The sequence below is a fragment of the Pleurodeles waltl genome, chromosome 1_2 (assembly GCF_031143425.1).
Source record: "Pleurodeles waltl isolate 20211129_DDA chromosome 1_2, aPleWal1.hap1.20221129, whole genome shotgun sequence".
Lineage (NCBI taxonomy): Eukaryota > Metazoa > Chordata > Amphibia > Caudata > Salamandridae > Pleurodeles > Pleurodeles waltl.
Genome location: NC_090437.1, coordinates 1,298,998,404 through 1,299,020,163, shown reverse-complemented (window position 1 = coordinate 1,299,020,163; position 21,760 = coordinate 1,298,998,404). Strand labels below are relative to the sequence as shown.

Genomic DNA, 21,760 nt, shown 5'->3' with positions numbered 1-21,760 from the left:
CCAGCAGGACACTCCAGCTAGTGGAGTTGCCCGCCCCCTCCGGCCAGGCCCCACTTTTGGCGGCAAGGCCGGAGAAAATAATGAGAAAAACAAGGAGGAGTCACTGGCCAGTCAGGACAGCCCCTAAGGTGTCCTGAGCTGAAGTGACTCTAACTTTTAGAAATCCTCCATCTTGCAGATGGAGGATTCCCCCAATAGGGTTAGGATTGTGACCCCCTCCCCTTGGGAGGAGGCACAAAGAGGGTGTACCCACCCTCAGGGCTAGTAGCCATTGGCTACTAACCCCCCAGACCTAAACACGCCCTTAAATTTAGTATTTAAGGGCTACCCTGAACCCTAGAAAATTAGATTCCTGCAACTACAAGAAGAAGGACTGCCCAGCTGAAAACCCCTGCAGCGGAAGACCAGAAGACGACAACTGCCTTGGCTCCAGAAACTCACCGGCCTGTCTCCTGCCTTCCAAAGATCCTGCTCCAGCGACGCCTTCCAAAGGGACCAGCGACCTCGACATCCTCTGAGGACTGCCCCTGCTTCGAAAAGACAAGAAACTCCCGAGGACAGCGGACCTGCTCCAAGAAAAGCTGCAACTTTGTTTCCAGCAGCTTTAAAGAACCCTGCAAGCTCCCCGCAAGAAGCGTGAGACTTGCAACACTGCACCCGGCGACCCCGACTCGGCTGGTGGAGATCCGACACCTCAGGCGGGACCCCAGGACTACTCTGATACTGTGAGTACCAAAACCTGTCCCCCCTGAGCCCCCACAGCGCCGCCTGTAGAGGGAATCCCGAGGCTTCCCCTGACCGCGACTCTTTGAATCCTAAGTCCCGACACCTGGGAGAGACCCTGCACCCGCAGCCCCCAGGACCTGAAGGACCGGACTTTCACTGGAGGAGTGACCCCCAGGAGTCCCTCTCCCTTGATCAAGTGGAGGTTTCCCCGAGGAACCCCCCCCTTACCTGCCTGCAGCGCTGAAGAGATCCCGAGATCTCTCATAAACTAACATTGCGAACCCAACGCTTGTTTCTACACTGCACCCGGCCGCCCCCGCGCCGCTGAGGGTGAAATTTCTGTGTGGGCTTGTGTCCCCCCCGGTGCCCTACAAAACCCCCCTGGTCTGCCCTCCGAAGACGCGGGTACTTACCTGCAAGCAGACCGGAACCGGGGCACCCCCTTCTCTCCATTCTAGCCTATGTGTTTTGGGCACCACTTTGAACTCTGCACCTGACCGGCCCTGAGCTGCTGGTGTGGTGACTTTGGGGTTGCTCTGAACCCCCAACGGTGGGCTACCTTGGACCAAGAACTAAGCCCTGTAAGTGTCTTACTTACCTGGTTAACCTAACAAATACTTACCTCCCCTAGGAACTGTGAAAATTGCACTAAGTGTCCACTTTTAAAACAGCTATTTGTGAATAATTTGAAAAGTATACATGCAATTTTGATGATTTGAAGTTCCTAAAGTACTTACCTGCAATACCTTTCGAATGAGATATTACATGTAGAATTTGAACCTGTGGTTCTTAAAATAAACTAAGAAAAGATATTTTTCTATACAAAAACCTATTGGCTGGATTTGTCTCTGAGTGTGTGTACCTCATTTATTGTCTATGTGTATGTACAACAAATGCTTAACACTACTCCTTGGATAAGCCTACTGCTCGACCACACTACCACAAAATAGAGCATTAGTATTATCTCTTTTTGCCACTATCTTACCTCTAAGGGGAACCCTTGGACTCTGTGCATGCTATTCCTTACTTTGAAATAGCACATACAGAGCCAACTTCCTACATTGGTGGATCAGCGGTGGGGTACAAGACTTTGCATTTGCTGGACTACTCAGCCAATACCTGATCACACGACAAATTCCAAAATTGTCATTAGAAATTCATTTTTGCAATTTGAAATTTTTCCAAATTCTTAAAAGTCCTGCTAGGGCCTTGTGTGTTAAGTCCCTGTTTAGCATTGTCTTTTAGAGTTTAAAAGTTTGTTAAAGGTTTGAAATTAGATTCTAGAAACAGTTTTAGATTCTTTAAAAAGTCTTCCAACTTTTAGCAAAATAATGTCTGATACAGAGATGAATGTGGTGGAACTCGACACCACACCTTACCTCCATCTTAAGATGAGGGAGCTAAGGTCTCTCTGTAATATCAAAAAAATAACCATTGGCTCCAGACCTACCAAAATTCAGCTCCAGGAGCTGTTGGCAGAGTTTGAAAAAGCCAACCCCTCTGATGATGACATCACAGAGGAAGAAATTAGTGACTTGGAGGCCAATGTCCCTCCTCCAGTCCTAAATAGGGAGAACAGGACCCCTCAAGTCCTGTCTCCAACTGTGTTAGTCAGAAATAGTGAGTCCCTCACAGGAGGGTCCCACATTTCTGAAATCACTGAGGATGCTCTCAGTGAAGATGACCTCCTGTTAGCCAGGATGGCCAAAAGATTGGCTTTAGAGAGACAGCTCCTAGCCATAGAAAGGGAAAGACAAGAGATGGGCCTAGGACCCATCAATGGTGGCAGCAATATAAATAGGGTCAGAGATTCTCCTGACATGTTAAAAATACCCAAAGGGATTGTGACAAAATTTGAAGATGGTGATGACATCACCAAGTGGTTCACAGCTTTTGAGAGGGCTTGTGTAACCAGAAAAGTGAACAGATCTCACTGGGGTGCTCTCCTTTGGGAAATGTTCACTGGAAAGTGTAGGGATAGACTCCTCACACTCTCTGGAAAAGATGCAGAATCTAATGACCTCATGAAGGGTACCCTGATTGAGGGCTTTGGATTCTCCACTGAGGAGTACAGGATTAGGTTCAGGGGGGCTCAAAAATCCTCGAGCCAGACCTGGGTTGACTTTGTTGACTACTCAGTGAAAACACTAGATGGTTGGATTCAAGGCAGTGGTGTAAGTAATTATGATGGGCTGTACAATTTATTTGTGAAAGAACACCTGTTAAGTAATTGTTTCAATGATAAACTGCATCAGCATCTGGTAGACCTAGGACCAATTTCTCCCCAAGAATTGGGAAAGAAGGCGGACCATTGGGTCAAGAAAAGGGTGTCCAAGACTTCAACAGGGGGTGACCAAAAGAAAGGGGTCACAAAGACTCCCCAGGGGAAGGGTGATGAGACAACCAAAACTAAAAATAGTAAAGAGTCTTCTACAGGCCCCCAAAAACCTGCACAGGAGGGTGGGCCCAGAGCCTCTTCACAAAACAATGGGTACAAGGGTAAAAACTTTGATCCCAAAAAGGCCTGGTGTCATAGCTGTAAACAGCATGGACACCAAACTGGAGACAAGGCCTGTCCCAAGAAAGGTTCCACTCCAAACTCCCATCCAGGTAACACTGGTATGGCTAGTCTCCAAGTGGGATCAACAGTGTGCCCAGAGCAAATCAGGGTCCACACTGAAGCTATTCTAGTTTCTGAGGGTGGAGTGGATTTAGCCACACTAGCTGTCTGGCCGCCTAACATGCAAAAATACAGACAGCAACTCTTAATTAATGGGACTAGAATAGAGGGCCTGAGGGATACAGGTGCCAGTGTCACCATGGTGACAGACAAACTGGTTTCCCCTGGCCAATACCTGACTGGAAAAACTTACACAGTCACCAACGCTGACAATCAGAGAAAAGTACATCCCATGGCAATGGTTACTTTAGAATGGGGAGGGGTCAATGGCCTGAAACAGGTGGTGGTCTCCTCAAATATCCCAGTGGACTGTCTGCTTGGAAATGACCTGGAGTCCTCAGCATGGGCTGAGGTAGAACTAAAAACCCATGCAGCAATGCTGGGTATCCCTGAACTGGTGTGTGTGAAAACAAGAGCACAATGCAAGGCACAGGGTGAAAAAGTAGAGCTGGAGTCTGGAAAAATGGCCCAGCCTACCAAGAGAACAGGAAAGTCAGTTGGGAAACCAACTGCAACACAGCAAAAGAAAGGGAACCTCTCTTCTCAGGAAGAAGTTCTGCCCTCTGAGGGAACTGAGCCTTTGGAGCTTGAACCTTATCAGGTTGAGCTCTTGGGCCCAGGGGAACCCTCAAGGGAGGAGCTGTGTAAGGGACAAGAAACCTGTCCCTCTCTTGAAGGCCTTAGGCAGCAAGCTGCTGAAGAGTCCAAAGGCAAGAAAACTGGAACGCACAGGGTCTATTGGGAAGATGGACTCCTGTACACTGAGGCCAGAGACCCCAAACCTGGTGCCACTAGGAGAGTGGTAGTGCCTCAGCTGTTCAGGAAGTTCATCCTAACATTGGCCCATGACATTCCCCTTGCTGGACATTTGGGACAAACCAAGACGTGGGAGAGGTTAGTCAACCACTTCTACTGGCCCAATATGTCCAACATGGTTAAGGAGTTTTGCCTCTCCTGCCCCACCTGTCAAGCCAGTGGTAAGACAGGTGGACATCCAAGGGCCCCCCTCATTCCACTTCCAGTGGTGGGGGTTCCCTTTGAAAGAGTGGGTGTGGACATAGTTGGTCCACTAGAACCTCCCACAGCCTCAGGAAATATGTATATCCTGGTAGTAGTGGATCATGCTACCAGGTATCCTGAAGCTATTCCCCTTAGGTCGACTACTGCCCCTGCAGTAGCCAAGGCCCTCATTGGTATCTTTACCAGAGTGGGTTTCCCTAAGGAGGTGGTGTCTGACAGAGGTACCAACTTCATGTCAGCATACCTAAAGCACATGTGGAATGAGTGTGGAGTGACTTATAAATTCACTACACCATACCATCCACAAACTAATGGCTTGGTTGAGAGATTCAACAAGACATTAAAAGGCATGATCATGGGGCTCCCAGAAAAGCTCAAAAGGAGTTGGGATGTCCTCTTGCCATGTCTGCTTTTCGCTTACAGAGAGGTGCCACAGAAGGGAGTAGGATTCTCACCCTTTGAACTTCTGTTTGGTCATCCTGTAAGGGGACCACTTGCCCTTGTTAAAGAAGGCTGGGAGAGACCTCTCCATGAGCCTAAACAGGACATAGTGGACTATGTACTTGGCCTTCGCTCTAGAATGGCAGAGTACATGGAAAAGGCAACCAAAAACCTTGAGGCCAGCCAACAGCTCCAGAAGTTTTGGTATGACCAAAAGGCTGCACTGGTTGAGTTCCAACCAGGGCAGAAAGTCTGGGTTCTGGAGCCTGTGGCTCCCAGGGCACTCCAGGACAAATGGAGTGGCCCTTACCCAGTGCTAGAAAGGAAGAGTCAGGTCACCTACCTGGTGGACCTGGGCACAAGCAGGAGCCCCAAGAGGGTGATCCATGTGAACCGCCTTAAGCTCTTCCATGACAGGGCTGATGTCAATCTGTTGATGGTAACAGATGAGGATCAGGAGGCAGAGAGTGAACCTCTCCCTGATCTTCTGTCATCAGACCCAAAAGATGGCACAGTAGATGGAGTGATCTACTCAGACACCCTCTCTGGCCAACAGCAAGCTGATTGTAGGAGAGTCCTACAACAGTTTCCTGAACTCTTCTCCTTAACCCCTGGTCAGACACACCTGTGTACCCATGATGTGGACACAGGAGACAGCATGCCTGTCAAGAACAAAATCTTTAGACAATCTGACCATGTTAAAGAAAGCATCAAGGTGGAAGTCCACAAGATGCTGGAATTGGGAGTAATTGAGCGCTCTGACAGCCCCTGGGCTAGCCCAGTGGTCTTAGTCCCCAAACCTCCCACCAAAGATGGAAAGAAAGAGATGAGGTTTTGTGTGGACTACAGAGGGCTCAATTCTGTCACCAAGACAGATGCTCATCCAATTCCAAGAGCTGATGAGCTCATAGACAAATTAGGTGCTGCCAAATTCTTAAGTACCTTTGACTTAACAGCAGGGTACTGGCAAATAAAAATGGCACCTGGAGCAAAAGAGAAAACAGCATTCTCCACACCTGATGGGCATTATCAGTTTACTGTTATGCCCTTTGGTTTAAAGAATGCCCCTGCCACCTTCCAAAGGTTGGTGAATCAAGTCCTTGCTGGCTTGGAGTCCTTTAGCACAGCTTATCTTGATGATATTGCTGTCTTTAGCTCCACCTGGCAGGATCACCTGGTCCACCTGAAGAAGGTTTTGAAGGCTCTGCAATCTGCAGGCCTCTCTATCAAGGCATCCAAATGCCAGATAGGGCAGGGAACTGTGGTTTACTTGGGACACCTTGTAGGTGGAGGCCAAGTTCAGCCACTCCAACCCAAGATCCAGACTATTCTGGACTGGGTAGCTCCAAAAACCCAGACTCAAGTCAGGGCATTCCTTGGCTTGACTGGGTATTACAGGAGGTTTGTGAAGGGATATGGATCCATTGTGACAGCCCTCACTGAACTCACCTCCAAGAAAATGCCCAAGAAAGTGAACTGGACTGTGGAATGCCAACAGGCCTTTGACACCCTGAAACAAGCAATGTGCTCAGCACCAGTTCTAAAAGCTCCAGATTATTCTAAGCAGTTCATTGTGCAGACTGATGCCTCTGAACATGGGATAGGGGCAGTTTTGTCCCAAACAAATGATGATGGCCTTGACCAGCCTGTTGCTTTCATTAGCAGGAGGTTACTCCCCAGGGAGCAGCGTTGGAGTGCCATTGAGAGGGAGGCCTTTGCTGTGGTTTGGTCCCTGAAGAAGCTGAGACCATACCTCTTTGGGACTCACTTCCTAGTTCAAACTGACCACAGACCTCTCAAATGGCTGATGCAAATGAAAGGTGAAAATCCTAAACTGTTGAGGTGGTCCATCTCCCTACAGGGAATGGACTTTATAGTGGAACACAGACCTGGGACTGCCCATGCCAATGCAGATGGCCTTTCCAGGTTCTTCCACTTAGAAAATGAAGACTCTCTTGGGAAAGGTTAGTCTCATCCTCTTTCGTTTGGGGGGGGGGGTTGTGTAAGGAAATGCCTCCTTGGCATGGTTGCCCCCTGACTTTTTGCCTTTGCTGATGCTATGTTTACAATTGAAAGTGTGCTGAGGCCTGCTAACCAGGCCCCAGCACCAGTGTTCTTTCCCTAACCTGTACTTTTGTATCCACAATTGGCAGACCCTGGCATCCAGATAAGTCCCTTGTAACTGGTACTTCTAGTACCAAGGGCCCTGATGCCAAGGAAGGTCTCTAAGGGCTGCAGCATGTCTTATGCCACCCTGGAGACCTCTCACTCAGCACAGACACCCTGCTTGCCAGCTTGTGTGTGCTAGTGAGGACAAAACGAGTAAGTCGACATGGCACTCCCCTCAGGGTGCCATGCCAGCCTCTCACTGCCTATGCAGTATAGGTAAGACACCCCTCTAGCAGGCCTTACAGCCCTAAGGCAGGGTGCACTATACCATAGGTGAGGGTACCAGTGCATGAGCATGGTACCCCTACAGTGTCTAAACAAAACCTTAGACATTGTAAGTGCAGGGTAGCCATAAGAGTATATGGTCTGGGAGTTTGTCAAACACGAACTCCACAGCACCATAATGGCTACACTGAAAACTGGGAAGTTTGGTATCAAACTTCTCAGCACAATAAATGCACACTGATGCCAGTGTACATTTTATTGTAAAATACACCCCAGAGGGCACCTTAGAGGTGCCCCCTGAAACTTAACCGACTATCTGTGTAGGCTGACTAGTTTTAGCAGCCTGCCACAAACCTAGACATGTTGCTGGCCCCATGGGGAGAGTGCCTTTGTCACTCTGAGGCCAGTAACAAAGCCTGCACTGGGTGGAGATGCTAACACCTCCCCCAGGCAGGAATTGTCACACCTGGCGGTGAGCCTCAAAGGCTCACCTCCTTTGTGCCAACCCAGCAGGACACTCCAGCTAGTGGAGTTGCCCGCCCCCTCCGGCCAGGCCCCACTTTTGGCGGCAAGGCCGGAGAAAATAATGAGAAAAACAAGGAGGAGTCACTGGCCAGTCAGGACAGCCCCTAAGGTGTCCTGAGCTGAAGTGACTCTAACTTTTAGAAATCCTCCATCTTGCAGATGGAGGATTCCCCCAATAGGGTTAGGATTGTGACCCCCTCCCCTTGGGAGGAGGCACAAAGAGGGTGTACCCACCCTCAGGGCTAGTAGCCATTGGCTACTAACCCCCCAGACCTAAACACGCCCTTAAATTTAGTATTTAAGGGCTACCCTGAACCCTAGAAAATTAGATTCCTGCAACTACAAGAAGAAGGACTGCCCAGCTGAAAACCCCTGCAGCGGAAGACCAGAAGACGACAACTGCCTTGGCTCCAGAAACTCACCGGCCTGTCTCCTGCCTTCCAAAGATCCTGCTCCAGCGACGCCTTCCAAAGGGACCAGCGACCTCGACATCCTCTGAGGACTGCCCCTGCTTCGAAAAGACAAGAAACTCCCGAGGACAGCGGACCTGCTCCAAGAAAAGCTGCAACTTTGTTTCCAGCAGCTTTAAAGAACCCTGCAAGCTCCCCGCAAGAAGCGTGAGACTTGCAACACTGCACCCGGCCACCCCGACTCGGCTGGTGGAGATCCGACACCTCAGGCGGGACCCCAGGACTACTCTGATACTGTGAGTACCAAAACCTGTCCCCCCTGAGCCCCCACAGCGCCGCCTGCAGAGGGAATCCCGAGGCTTCCCCTGACCGCGACTCTTTGAATCCTAAGTCCCGACACCTGGGAGAGACCCTGCACCCGCAGCCCCCAGGACCTGAAGGACCGGACTTTCACTGGAGGAGTGACCCCCAGGAGTCCCTCTCCCTTGATCAAGTGGAGGTTTCCCCGAGGAACCCCCCCCTTACCTGCCTGCAGCGCTGAAGAGATCCCGAGATCTCTCATAGACTAACATTGCGTACCCGACGCTTGTTTCTACACTGCACCCGGCCGCCCCCGCGCCGCTGAGGGTGAGATTTCTGTGTGGGCTTGTGTACCCCCCGGTGCCCTACAAAACCCCCCTGGTCTGCCCTCCGAAGACGCGGGTACTTACCTGCAAGCAGACCGGAACCGGGGCACCCCCTTCTCTCCATTCTAGCCTATGTGTTTTGGGCACCACTTTGAACTCTGCACCTGACCGGCCCTGAGCTGCTGGTGTGGTGACTTTGGGGTTGCTCTGAACCCCCAACGGTGGGCTACCTTGGACCAAGAACTAAGCCCTGTAAGTGTCTTACTTACCTGGTTAACCTAACAAATACTTACCTCCCCTAGGAACTGTGAAAATTGCACTAAGTGTCCACTTTTAAAACAGCTATTTGTGAATAACTTGAAAAGTATACATGCAATTTTGATGATTTGAAGTTCCTAAAGTACTTACCTGCAATACCTTTCGAATGAGATATTACATGTAGAATTTGAACCTGTGGTTCTTAAAATAAACTAAGAAAAGATATTTTTCTATACAAAAACCTATTGGCTGGATTTGTCTCTGAGTGTGTGTACCTCATTTATTGTCTATGTGTATGTACAACAAATGCTTAACACTACTCCTTGGATAAGCCTACTGCTCGACCACACTACCACAAAATAGAGCATTAGTATTATCTCTTTTTGCCACTATCTTACCTCTAAGGGGAACCCTTGGACTCTGTGCATGCTATTCCTTACTTTGAAATAGCACATACAGAGCCAACTTCCTACAGTGTTTTACTTACCTCACACACTAACCTTAATTACCTCCCCCAGGAACTGTTGATTTTTGCACTGTGTCCACTTTGAAATTAGCTTATTGCCATTTTCCTTTTTACAAAGACTGTAGGTATATGATAATGCTTTTATTCAAAGTTCCTAAAGTATGCAAGTGAAGTACCTTGCATTCAAAGTGTTTACTGCAAATCTTGAACCTGTTGTTCTTAAAATAAATTAAGAAAATATATTTTTCTATATAAAAACCTATTGGCCTGGAGTAAGTCTTTGAGTGTGTGTTCCTCATTTATTGTCTGTATGTATACAACAAATGCTTAACACTACCCTCTGATAAGCCTACTGCTCGACCACACTACCACAAAATAGAGCATAGAGCATTAGAATTATCTAATTTTGCCACTATCTTACCTCTAAGGGGAACCGTTGGACTCTGTGCACGCTATTTCTTACTTTGAAATAGTGTATACATAGCCAACGTCTTACACACACTCTGTGTGGCCTCCCTCAGTGCCTTTTTGTTTTTTTGTTTTTTATTTACCTTAGAATGTTCCAAAGGAGCTTCCTGATTTCTTAACCTCTTTATCCCAGGTTTTCCTTTGGTCCTGTAGATCCTTGGAGTCACTCTTAAATCCTTAGAGTCCCATTTATTTTGTGGAAATCTTCTTTGATGGTTGTTGGCCCCATCTAGGCCTCTTAAGCAGTCTTTTAGCTCCACTTGTATTGCACCCCAGGCAAAAAGAAGATCTTCGATTTGCTAATTGGCAAAGCTCGCCGCTTTCTTCCATTCATTATGACTTTCAAAATATTCTCTTTCATTGATGAATGCCTGCAAGCATCCCGTTAGCTGATATGGGCAGCACCACTGTGCTAACATTGGCACTGTTCTTGACCTGAAAGTAATGGTTGCATTTGCACCTGGGCATGATAGCAAAAAGTTTAACTTTGTTAAGCAGACTTATGAAAGCAATAGTATAGTCCAGCACTGACTGCTCTTTTTTTTACTCTGTGTATAAGCTATGGGAATGCATGGTCAGAAGCGGCCCAGGGCATCTAGCAGTGTAAGAAAAGGGTGGTCTATCTGGTCCTGGCTGCTATTGATTGCTATTTGAAGTGAAATTCTTCTTCTGGCATCAATTCTGCAAAAGGACCTGACTCTCCTCAAGTGGTTAGCAAGGTTTAAGTTGAAATTGCCTGTTATAAACCGAGGGATGCTGTCATATTTAGTGGAGAGATCTAGTAAGTATGTTAAAGTGCATCAACAGTCTCCTCTTCAAGGTCAGCTTTGGATTAATATGAATAACTATTTTAATCAATGGCCTCAGCTGTCACTGAACGCCCAGTTTTCTCTGTTAATTCCGAATATGTTTGGTGATTCAAATTGGTCATTCAGAGCCATCACAGTCTGCAGCCTGAGAGCTGGATGGAGGTGTTAAGTTAGGCTGGCGTCCACTCCGCATATTCCACAAAACAATCATCTTCTCTGACTCGAGGGGCTTATTTGCTAAATTAGCACCCCTTGCATCCTTTAGCATTGAGTCTGTATTTAGCTCAACCATATTTTTTGCCAGGGTTTAAGCATTTGCCAACAGTAGAACTTTTGGACATCTAGCGCCTGTTGCCTGTGAACAAGTAGGCCCCATTCTGCAAAGATGTATTGCTACATTAATATAAGACTTGCTGTATCTTCATAGGCCCATGTGAGATTTGTAGTTTCATTTAGCCTCCCCTCTTGATGGCTGAATTCAGTGGCCTAAATTTCACCTGAGGTCAAGTGTTTGAGATCATCATGTGTCGGCAGGAGCATTAAGATGTTTCACCTGCACAGATTTGTACAGCGATCTCTTCACTTATACTCGGGATAGAAGGCAGTCCTTTTTCCTAATTTGCCGCCACGATCTAGTGGTAGTGGTTGTAATGGATGCCGCACTGACTGGAGGTGTCTGAATTCTGTTGACTGCTGAAATTTTTCTTTGTTCCTTGACCGATCCGAGAGCATATCTGTTTTGTGGGATACTTTAAGTGATTCCAGTTCTTGTTGTCAGAAGTTTAGGCCGGCAGAATTGTTTCTTTTTCTAATACAGCAGCAGGCGGGCTTGGGCCCTTACTCCTGTGCTGTCAGAGTTGCAGCCTAAGTTTTTGGTTAATGAAGGTGTTGCCTTTAGAGATACCAGGCATTGGTTCACTTAAAGGTTCATGTATAGGGGTTTCTGACTGAAGATCTGAGTTCTTTGGCCCAACGTAATTGACCCTGTTCCTTTACTTGGCACATTTGTGTACCATTTTTTAGATTAGCTTCCTCAATCGTTGCAGTTAGTATCATAGGGAGAGTTGTTAGTCTCCAGAATTGGCTAGCAGATGGATTTATGTTTGGGCAACAGCTGCTCCTTATTCGATCCTTAATCTTTGTGTGTAAGCTATTAAATCGCGAGTCAATACGGACTAGATAGTGGGCCGCGGTCTCTAGTAATGAAATCTGGAAGTCAAATTTGTTTGATTGCTACATCAAGGGCTGTTGAGTTCAATCAGTGTTAAGCAAGCGAGTACAAACTTATTGAGTCAGAAGCATTTCTTTATTGACTTGTTGAAATGAGCACTCTGCTGGGTAACTTGCTAGATGATACCATTGCTCACTTTCGCTGTCATTCTTTCCCAGCATTATGAGAGATGTTTTCAGCTTCAGGTCATTTGCCATGCCTTCCCTATGCTGTGGGCCAAGGCTTTGCACATAATCCTGCTAGAGTTGGGTTATGGCTGGGGCCCTTTGGGGGCTCCTTTGTCGTATCCATTGGAGCTTAAAAGTCTGCCATGTTGTCTTATTTGTTTCTTGCAATTAATTCTTAAGTGAAATGTAGTGCGTGGTTGGTTTGTTAAGCCCATGAAAAGAGGAGGAGGGAGGCTCTGATCACAGTCCGACTGGTCCAGACTGGCAGGAGGCAACTAGGTCCAGTGGTACAATTTGCACACTAGCAGCTGCAATAAGCAGCTCCTTTGTCCAGCAAAGCGGTGTGTCTCACAATATGCTTGACTCCTTTCTTTTGTTTTGTCTGACAATGTTTCTCTTTCATAAAAACATGTTGACTACAAGCATATTAAAATGGATGAAAAATATTTATCGCAAATTCTTTTTTTTTTTGCTAATGTGAAAGACTGGATTGGATTTAAAACTGCGGTTAAATCTGACAGCAGGTAAGTTTTTATATTCATTGTACTTATCAGGGTGCAAGATCACATTAACATTCTGTAAGGTTATTTGAATACCTGTCTCCATGTGTAATATTAAATGTTTCCCTTCTGAACATCACATGTTGAAACACGTTTTTTTTTTGTCAACAGAAAAGGGCTTGAAGCTGCATCGCAGGGTGGAGGTATGCGGCAAACAGACTGGCTCTAGTAAAGTGATTGCATATCTTCCAAGAAGTTGATCTTCAGAACAACACTGAAGAACCCTTATGTTAAAATTAATTTATTGGATTCAACAGTGGATCTGTGAGCGCTTGATCAAAGCATAACACCCGAAAAGCATTGTCAAAGCTCTTGCGACCGTTTGATGGAGGCAACCCAGCACTGAAACGTTTCTGTAACCCTCCCTACTGAACCCTCTACTGAAGTCTAGTGTTGGCACCAACTCACTGATGGCTAGTAACAAACTGTTGCCTAAGTAGCTGATTATACTTTGGCTGGTGACTTTGCTTGTGATTTCCTTACTGTGCTTTTGATCCTTCTGGTGCATATAGCAGACCCTCAGTAGAGTTGGACTGCAGTACTGATGTCCACTGAAAGGTTTAATGTTGGTGGCACTTCATCCACTATGACTAGTCAAGGAAACATTGATTATGCTGGGACTGGTCCTGTTCTGATGTTCAGTGAGAAGCGTAAGCAATTGGAGGCTTTGAGTGCTAACGCTCCACATCTTTCTATTACTTGCCTATCATCCTACAAGCCTACAACTGCAGCTTCACTGGCAAGTGATTCACCCAACCCCAAAACATCCCAGTTTCTGGGTGCCAGTCCTATCGCTGTTAAATGGGTAAGTTGCTTCATTTATCTATAATAATAATATTGAGGGATTGAAGGAGAACACTAGTTTGGTATTGCTGAACTGCATCATTCACTGTATGGAAAAACTTATAATACTTGATAGTATTGACTATGAAACTACTGGTCTAGAACTAAACTTGTGTTTACCCTAATTAATCGAATCAGACTGAAAATTACAGCAATGACACCTTTTACTTGTGGCTCTTCGACTGTGTACTCCATTTCACTGACAGCAGGTGTGTAAAACACCTATCGTTTTTCGAGCTATGTAATTTTTTGCATCCTGTGGTGGATACTCTGTCTGATGGATACGCCTTGTGATGGAAATATCTTGCCTTGTGAGTGAATTTATTTTTTTGAGACCAAAAAACACCTCAAATAATGTTGTTGGAGCAATCTCAGGAAGCCGTAATACCTGGTTCCTATTACCTTATTTTATTTTTTAAACAAGTTATTATTTGTTTTGGTATTGAAATTGTGAGACAAATCATTCCCTTTTTAGGTGGAGCCTGCAACAACAGGTGCTCTCGCTTGGGAGATGTAATTTGTTTCAGTAAATGACTTGTTGCCCACCCATTGTTTACCATTGGTTGGCTTCAATATCACTCTTCTTTGTTGCCTCCTTATTGGCTGGTGCAGGCTAAGCGTCACTTCTGTTTCTTTCTTTGGAGCATGAACATAGCACGGGCAGATTTATTCTGTCCGCTGTTCGAACTATGATGAGATACTGTTTCTGCTTCCACCTTTCCACTCCTCCTTGTGCGTGACGGTGTCATTGACGGGCCCATCGACTGTATCGTCGGTGCTGGCAGTAATGACTGTGTGAGTCTCGTCGACGGAGGTGAGGAGACGGTTATTTTTAGCATCGACGACCTGACGGAGGGGGCTGTTGATGATGGTGTCGTTGTGTGTACATTGGAAGTACTGCACACTGTATGGATCATCGTCTTTGTGGAGGTCGATGCTGTGCACATGTTTTTCATCGCTGTAGTCATCGGCGATTTCGTAGACGATGTCGTCGACGCTTTGATGGATGGCTTCTTCAAAGAATGTTTAGTCATTGGAGGTGGTGCAGGAGGCTCAGAAGACGTTTTTTTACTACGTTCTGATGAGGCAGAATGTTCTCTGTGGGAGGATGCTGACCACCTGTGAGGAGAACTTGAAGGGCTGTGAGCTTTGTAAGACCCATGTTTGGTCTACTATAAAGCTTTCTTAGGATGGTCCTCTGTATGACCAGTTTGAGGTGCTCTGTCCCTTTTTTGAGTTTTTCTGGAGGATATAGAAGAATCCTCACTGTCAGAACCAGAAACAGGATTTTTCCTAGTTTTTAATTTCTGGGGCCAAATAAGCAGCCTGCCCTCCCTTTTCGTAAGAGCCTTGTTAGAAAATGCCCTGCATACCTTACCATCCTTAGCGGAAAGGTCTGGATAAAGGCAATATATGCAGTCTTTTTGGAGGTCCTCAAAGTGAAGCCTTTTCTTTCCACAGATCTTGCAGGCCCTGAAGGGACTCTTTATCTCTTTGTCAGACATGGCGAAAAGTACAGAAATTAGGTATAGAACGGACCAGAGAAGAGCCTTGGTAGCCTTTGGCTAGTAATAGTAATATTTTGAGAAGAAAAAATACCAGAATTGATTTCAGAAAGGTGTGACTGAGCAGAGCTCAGTGAAGACTCCCTTGCACGACGTGCAGTAGAAAATCTGAGGCACTGGAGCTTCTCACAGGAGTGTTCCAGAGGGAAGGGAAGCCTGATTGCCTGAAATCTGGTCTAGGTCCTTTTTTTCTCTAATAGACTACTATTGTGGCAGGCCTTAGGCCTGTGTACACTTGAGTTATCATTACATTGCTTTTATAATACACCGTGGACTCCCATCTCGATGACGGGCAATGATTCAGGCATGTGAATCTATGAAAGTTTCCAATACTGGAGAACTACAGTTACAGGTAAGTAACTAATTTTCTTCTGTAGAGATATTAACGACAGCCTTTTCTAAATCCTATACCCTGAATCCACTAATGTACATATGAAGGATCTTGAAAAATTTTCTGTCTTGTTTCCATGTATTGTCCTCACACAAACTAAGAGGACACTATGCCAAAAGAGCTCAGCACTTAGTCTAAATTATGAATTTATTAAGGCACTCACCTAATCGTAATGCTCTTGACCCATTAATTGGTTTCAGAATATGTAATCCTAGTCAAACATTTTAATTCATTGAGCCGTCATTTTCTTAATTGTCACGTTATAGCACCATTAAATATATTGGTGCAGCTTGTCTGCTGTACAAAAAAACTCTTGTTTAATAGACTAAATGTTTGCTCTGTATATAATACAAATCTAGCCATATATAGGACACACATGTCCCCTGAAGACTTGACTCTTAGTTAGGGCTACTAGAATTACGCAGTTGTGTCACTGTGGCGATTTTAGCATAATCACATTTGCCGTATTTGCCACATAATCAATCATCTGCTGCAAAACCTGCAGATTTCTTGTTCGGACGCTTCAAAGTTACTAAATTTGAGATTGCATGTGGTTAACTTTTTGTTGCTTATTGCTATATTTATGTGCCAAATTGGTACTAATGGGGTGCACCCAATGTCCAGAGAGTGTCACCAACTTTAAAAATGACAATATTTGTGGTGGATCCTATTTTGTTTTATTGGGAATCAGGAGATAGCTTAGCCTTCTGGTTTGCAGGCCTGTGTCCCCGTCACCCATTGACTTCAGACCTACTTAGCCACTCTGTGAAAGCTTCAGTATGAGCATCAAAAACAAATGAGATAGGTAGGTATTCACATCATGTACTTTCCCACTTAGGTGTGACAATAACATAATGTACCTTTTCCAGGACTTGTTTATATAATTGCTGCCCCAAGCATGCCTTCTTATCTATTGTTCGGGACATATCTGCATCAGGGGTTCTATAAGAGCTGTATAAATAAATCTCACGCGGACAGAGTTATCAGAGGGATTCCTACCAGATGCCATCAAGGCTATCTATGCTACACATTGCCTTGATGCAGACCCAGCCTTCGTGTCCCCACGGAGTCTGATCTAAACACCTCATCCCAAGGTAACGAGGGTTGGGGAACTCTTCTCATTGACATGGTAGTAGCAGATTAGGTTTAACACACCTAGCTCCCTTTAGGTTAGAGATTAGGTTCATCATGGGAGGGCATTAGGGTTCATTTGACTCCTATTTCACATCTTATGTTATTGCAAAATGGTAGGGGGTCTTTATATTCACGACTGTCGTTTTTAAAATTGTTTCTTGCATTGTTCATTATCCTAATCATTGCAGCCCATGCAATTTACAGTAAATCAGTAGATTGCATTCTTGTTAATAAAACCTATTGAAAACTTTACTGCATCTCCTTCATTGCCTGTGTGTGAATGGGATTTGTTGCTAATGTGAGAAAAGGGTAATCTCCGTTTAATCACGACTCCCCTGAGATGTCGCACTTTTGAGTCCATGCGTACAGACTGCCACAAATCACCTTTTACTGTACAGGTTTTTGGTTGAGGTACTGCTTGTGAGCCGGAAAGGTTGGGCCGACAGTTGAGACTTGTTGTAGGATTGGCCTAGTTGCCCACAAACAAAAGTGCTGTCATCCCTAAACCAGCAGTATTGCTTAGAGCAAGAGTCCAACTATGACATGGAGCCACCAACGATGGTGTTTAGGCACTAATTTACTGATGCCCTGAGTATCTCTGTCTCACACACAACAGGTACCCTAAGTACCATTATACAGAGAGGTCCGTTGTCTTGGGGATAATCCTCCTCAGCTGAACAGGGAGCACCTAGTTATTAGGCTGTAGGTTGGTTAAGCTCAGACTCTTAAAAGGACCATTTTGGTGTTCCATCTCTTTACCCATTCTACAAAAGGGCTAATGCCTGAGAATGCCAGACAAGCATTAACACTACAACTTGTAGCGCATGGCTTAAGAAGAGAACGGAGAGGTCACATTCATCGTAGAAGCTAGTAAAGCTTACCAAACTAAATCATTTTACTCCTGAGTTACCTTTCCTGAGGAAGACCCTAGGTCATTCACATTCCACACATTCAGAGTTGCAAACGTACCACAACAGTACCACTCATACCAGTATCTTGAAATTCCGATCCATTATCAAGACCATCGCGCCTGTGTGGCGCCATGGACGTAACCATTACATCCATATACTGGCCCTCGGGGGAAGCGCTAGCGCTCCCCCCACCTCCACCTCCCCAGGGCTGTCCCCCAAGTCAGGGCTGGAAGGGGAATCTCTTCCCCTTCCACCCCCGAGCCCCCTCCCCCCAGTGACATCTGATGACGTCAGCACGCGAAAGATGGCATGGAATAAAAAAAAAGTGGGGTGGTGGCTACCAACCAGTATAGGCCTGGTTATGCCCCCACCCCATCTGAAGGGGGTAACAGTCTTTCATCTCTCCCCCCCCCCGCACAATAAAACATTTTATCCCACAGCAAGCAAGAAGACATTTGATTATTTTGGGTTTTGGTTTTACATTTGGGCCATGAGAGCTTGGTAACTCTCCAAATCATCCAACTTGGAATGGTGAGGGCTGCACTTTTTTAACTTTGGGACGCTGCTATGTAGAAAAATCCACAAGACCCATACACATCTGAAAACTAAACATCTGGTTGATTCCAGGGTGGTGTGCTTCACATGCACCCCGCACCATTTTCTTACCCACAATGCCCTGCAAACCTCCAACTTTGCTGAAAATCACTCATTTTCCCACATTTTTGTGATGGAACCTTCCGGAATCTACATAATTCCTACCACCCAACATTGTCCCATCTATACCGACAAAAATTCTGCTGCACTTGTCAGCCTAAAAATGTTTTTTTTTTTTCAAACTGCCCTTTTGGACCCTCCCCCCTCAATTTCGACATGTTTTTCGCTCTTCCCTGTCACAGGCACTTGGCCCACCTACACAAGTGAGGTATCATTTTTACTGGGAGACTGAGGGGAACGTTGGGTGGTAGGAAATTTGTCCCGGTGCGGTGATCCCACACAGAAATGTGGAAAAAAAGTGATTTTTGTTTAGCTAAGTTTGAGGTTTGCTGAGGATTCTGGGTAAGAAATCATTGGGGGATCCACTGAAGGCATACCTCCCTGGACTCCCTCGCATGTCTAGTTTTCAGAAATGTCTGGGTTTGGTAGGTTTTGCTAGATTGCTACTGAGCACAGGACCATAAATGCAGGTTACGCCCCTCCCCCCCAACAGTTTTGTATTTGATAATTTTGATGTGTTCAGATAGTGTTTGGGGCATTTCCTGTCGCGGGCACTAGGCCTACCCACACAAGTGAGGTATCATTTTTAGCAGGAGACTTGGGGAAATGCTGGGTGGAAGAAAATTTGTGGCTCCTCTCAGATTCCAGAACTTTCATTCACCGAAATTTGAGGTTTGCAAAGGATTCTGGGTAACAGAACCTAGTCAGAGCCCCACAAGTCACCCCATCTTGGATTCCTCTAGGTGTCTTGTTTTAAAAAATGCACAGGTTTGGTAGGTTTCCCTAGTTGCCAGCTGAGCTAGAGGCCAAAATCCACAGGTAGGCACTTTGCAGTAAACACCTGTGTTTTCTTCGGAAAAATTGGATGTGTCCATGTTGTGTTTTGGGGCATTTCCTGTCACAGGCACTAGGCCTACCCACACAAGTGAGGTATCATTTTTATTGGGAGACTTGGGGGAACGCTGGGTGGAAGGCAATTTGTGTCTCCTCAGATTCCAGAACTTTCTGTCACTGAAATGTGAGGAGAAAGTGTTTTTTTAGCCAAATTTTGAGGTTTGCAAAGGACTCTGGGTAACAAAACCTGGTGAGAGCCCCACAAGTCACCCCATCTTGGATTCCCCTGGGTGTCTAGTTTTAAAAAATGCGCAGGTTTGCTAGGTTTCCCTAGGGGCCGGCTGAGCTAGATGCCAAAATCTACAGCTTAGCACTTTGCAAAAAACACATCCGATTCCAATGTAAATATTTGATGTGTCCATGTTGCGTTTCCTGTCGCGAGCATCAGGCCTACCCACGCAAGTGAGGTACCATTGTTATCGGGAGACTTGGGGGAACACAGAATAACAAAACAAGTGTTATTGCCCCTTGTCTTTCTCTTAATTTTTTCCTTCCAAATGTAACCGTGTGTAAAAAAAAAAGACGTGTAATTGAGAAATGCCCTGTAACTCACATGCTAGTATGGACACCCCGCAATTCAGAGATGTGCAAATAACCACTGCTTCTCAACAAGTTATCCTGTGCCCATTTTGGAAATACAAAGGTTTTCTTGATACCTATTTTTCACTCTTTATATTTCAGCAAATGAATTGCTGTATACTCCGTACAGAACGAAAACCTATTGCAAGGTGCAACTCATTTATTGGCACTGGGTACCTAGGGTTCTTGATGAAACTACTATCCCTATATATCCCCTCAACCAGAAGAGTCCAGCAGACGTAACGGTATATTGCTTTCAAAAATCTGACATTGCAGGAAAAAGTTACAGAGTAAATCGTAGAGACAAATGCCAGTTTTTTTCACCTCAATTTCAATATTTTTTTATTTTAGTTGTTATTTTCTGTAGGAAACCCTTGTAGGATCCACACAAATTAATTTTGTCTACTTTTCAGAAATGTTTAGGTTTCTGGGTTCCAGCATTGGTTTCACACCCAGGCTGAAAGCACAAAAAATCATTAAAATGGGAGTATGTCCCAGTAAAAAGCCAATATTGTGTTGAAAATTTGTTTTTTCTGATTCAAGTTGGCTGTTCCTGAAAGCTGAGAAGCTGGTGATTTTAGCACTGCAAACCCTTTGTTGATGCAATTTTCAGGGGTAAAAACACAAGCCTTCTTCTGCAGCCCTTTTTTCCCATTTTGTGGAAAAAACGAAATTTTCACTGTATTTTGCCTAATTTCTTGGTCTCCAGGGTAACCCACAAAGTCTGGGTACCTCTAGAATCCCTAGGATGTTGGGAAAAAAAGGATGCAAATTTGGTGTGGGTAGCTTATGTGGACAAAAAGTTACGAGGGCCTAAGCGCGAACTGCCCCAATTAGCCCCAAAAAAAAAGGCTTGGCACCTGAGGGGGAAAACCCGGCAGCAAAGGGGTTAATGGAGTCGTAGCACACGTAATACAGCCCGTGAGATTAGGTCCCTTAGGTAATGGTGGACCAACGTGGCCTATGTTTGCCACATATACACCACCCCGGTGTACAAAATATGCAGGCAGCTGATCTGCGCACTCTTTACAATGAGCTAGTAACTCTATATAGTCAACTTGTTCAGTTCGTAATGCGAACTCTGAATACAACACCTGCTAGATACCAATTGGCCACTGCTGGGATTAATCCACAAGCAGTACTTTCTATCATGGACAAGGTGCCCAAGGAGCGAGAGAAAATCCCCTTCTAGATAGCCTAGAAAATTAATCAGCTGAAATCTGTTTTCCTATACGGGACCACTGGAAAAACATAGAATTCTCACAATGTGCTTGTCCTTCCCTCAGTGGATGACTGCGCCACATGGGGTACAGTCTTCGCTGCAATTTATACTACCACACGTGGTACCCTGACACTTGCCAATTTACTGGAAGAGTTCAAACAAATTCAGAAGGAACACGGGGCTGCACCAGCCTTAGATTTGAGGTTGAAATTAATGCGTAACTTCGACAGTGTCCTCTATAATACTTAGTAACTTTAAAGGGGAAGCGGTAGTGTTGGCTGTACGCCTGTGGCTCCAAGAGATTCAACACCTGGACAGGAGACAGGTCCCGAAAATTATTTCCGATAACTATACCAGTATAGGACTCAATAGTTTGGGAGCCAAGCCGAAAAAGCCTGAAATACATGTACCACCCTGAAGGAAGGAACCAAACAAGCACAAGAGGGTTCTAAAAAGCACTGGGGTAAACAAAAGCTAATTAAAGACAGACTAAGTCAGAGAGCAGACTTTCCAAACCTGGAGAGCTCCAAAAGAAGATGTAATCTCAGAAATTGAGAAAATATAAAAGGTCCTGACATATACTGATTTGCGTCCCTCGCGTTCTTTTCAGGACGCACTGGATAGATGTAGCGAGAGAGTGGACCGGTCAGAGCAGCGTCCTGACTGTGAAACAGAAAAAAAACTTGCTTCGGTCCTCAGACAAAAAAGAAGCAAGTTCCCCACAAC

General features: G+C 45.6%; 1 protein-coding gene across 2 annotated transcripts in view; it reads left to right on the top strand.

The window, feature by feature from the left end:
• Positions 1–21,760, top strand: part of LOC138250539 (uncharacterized) — a 277,257-nt gene that overhangs the window by 27,204 nt on the left and 228,293 nt on the right. For both annotated transcript variants that reach the window (XM_069205518.1, XM_069205526.1), the window contains exon 2: positions 12,893–13,586. In XM_069205518.1, the coding sequence (XP_069061619.1) occupies positions 13,326–13,586 (261 nt within the window). In that variant the 5' untranslated portion in view covers positions 12,893–13,325. The remainder of the gene's footprint in view (positions 1–12,892; positions 13,587–21,760) is intronic.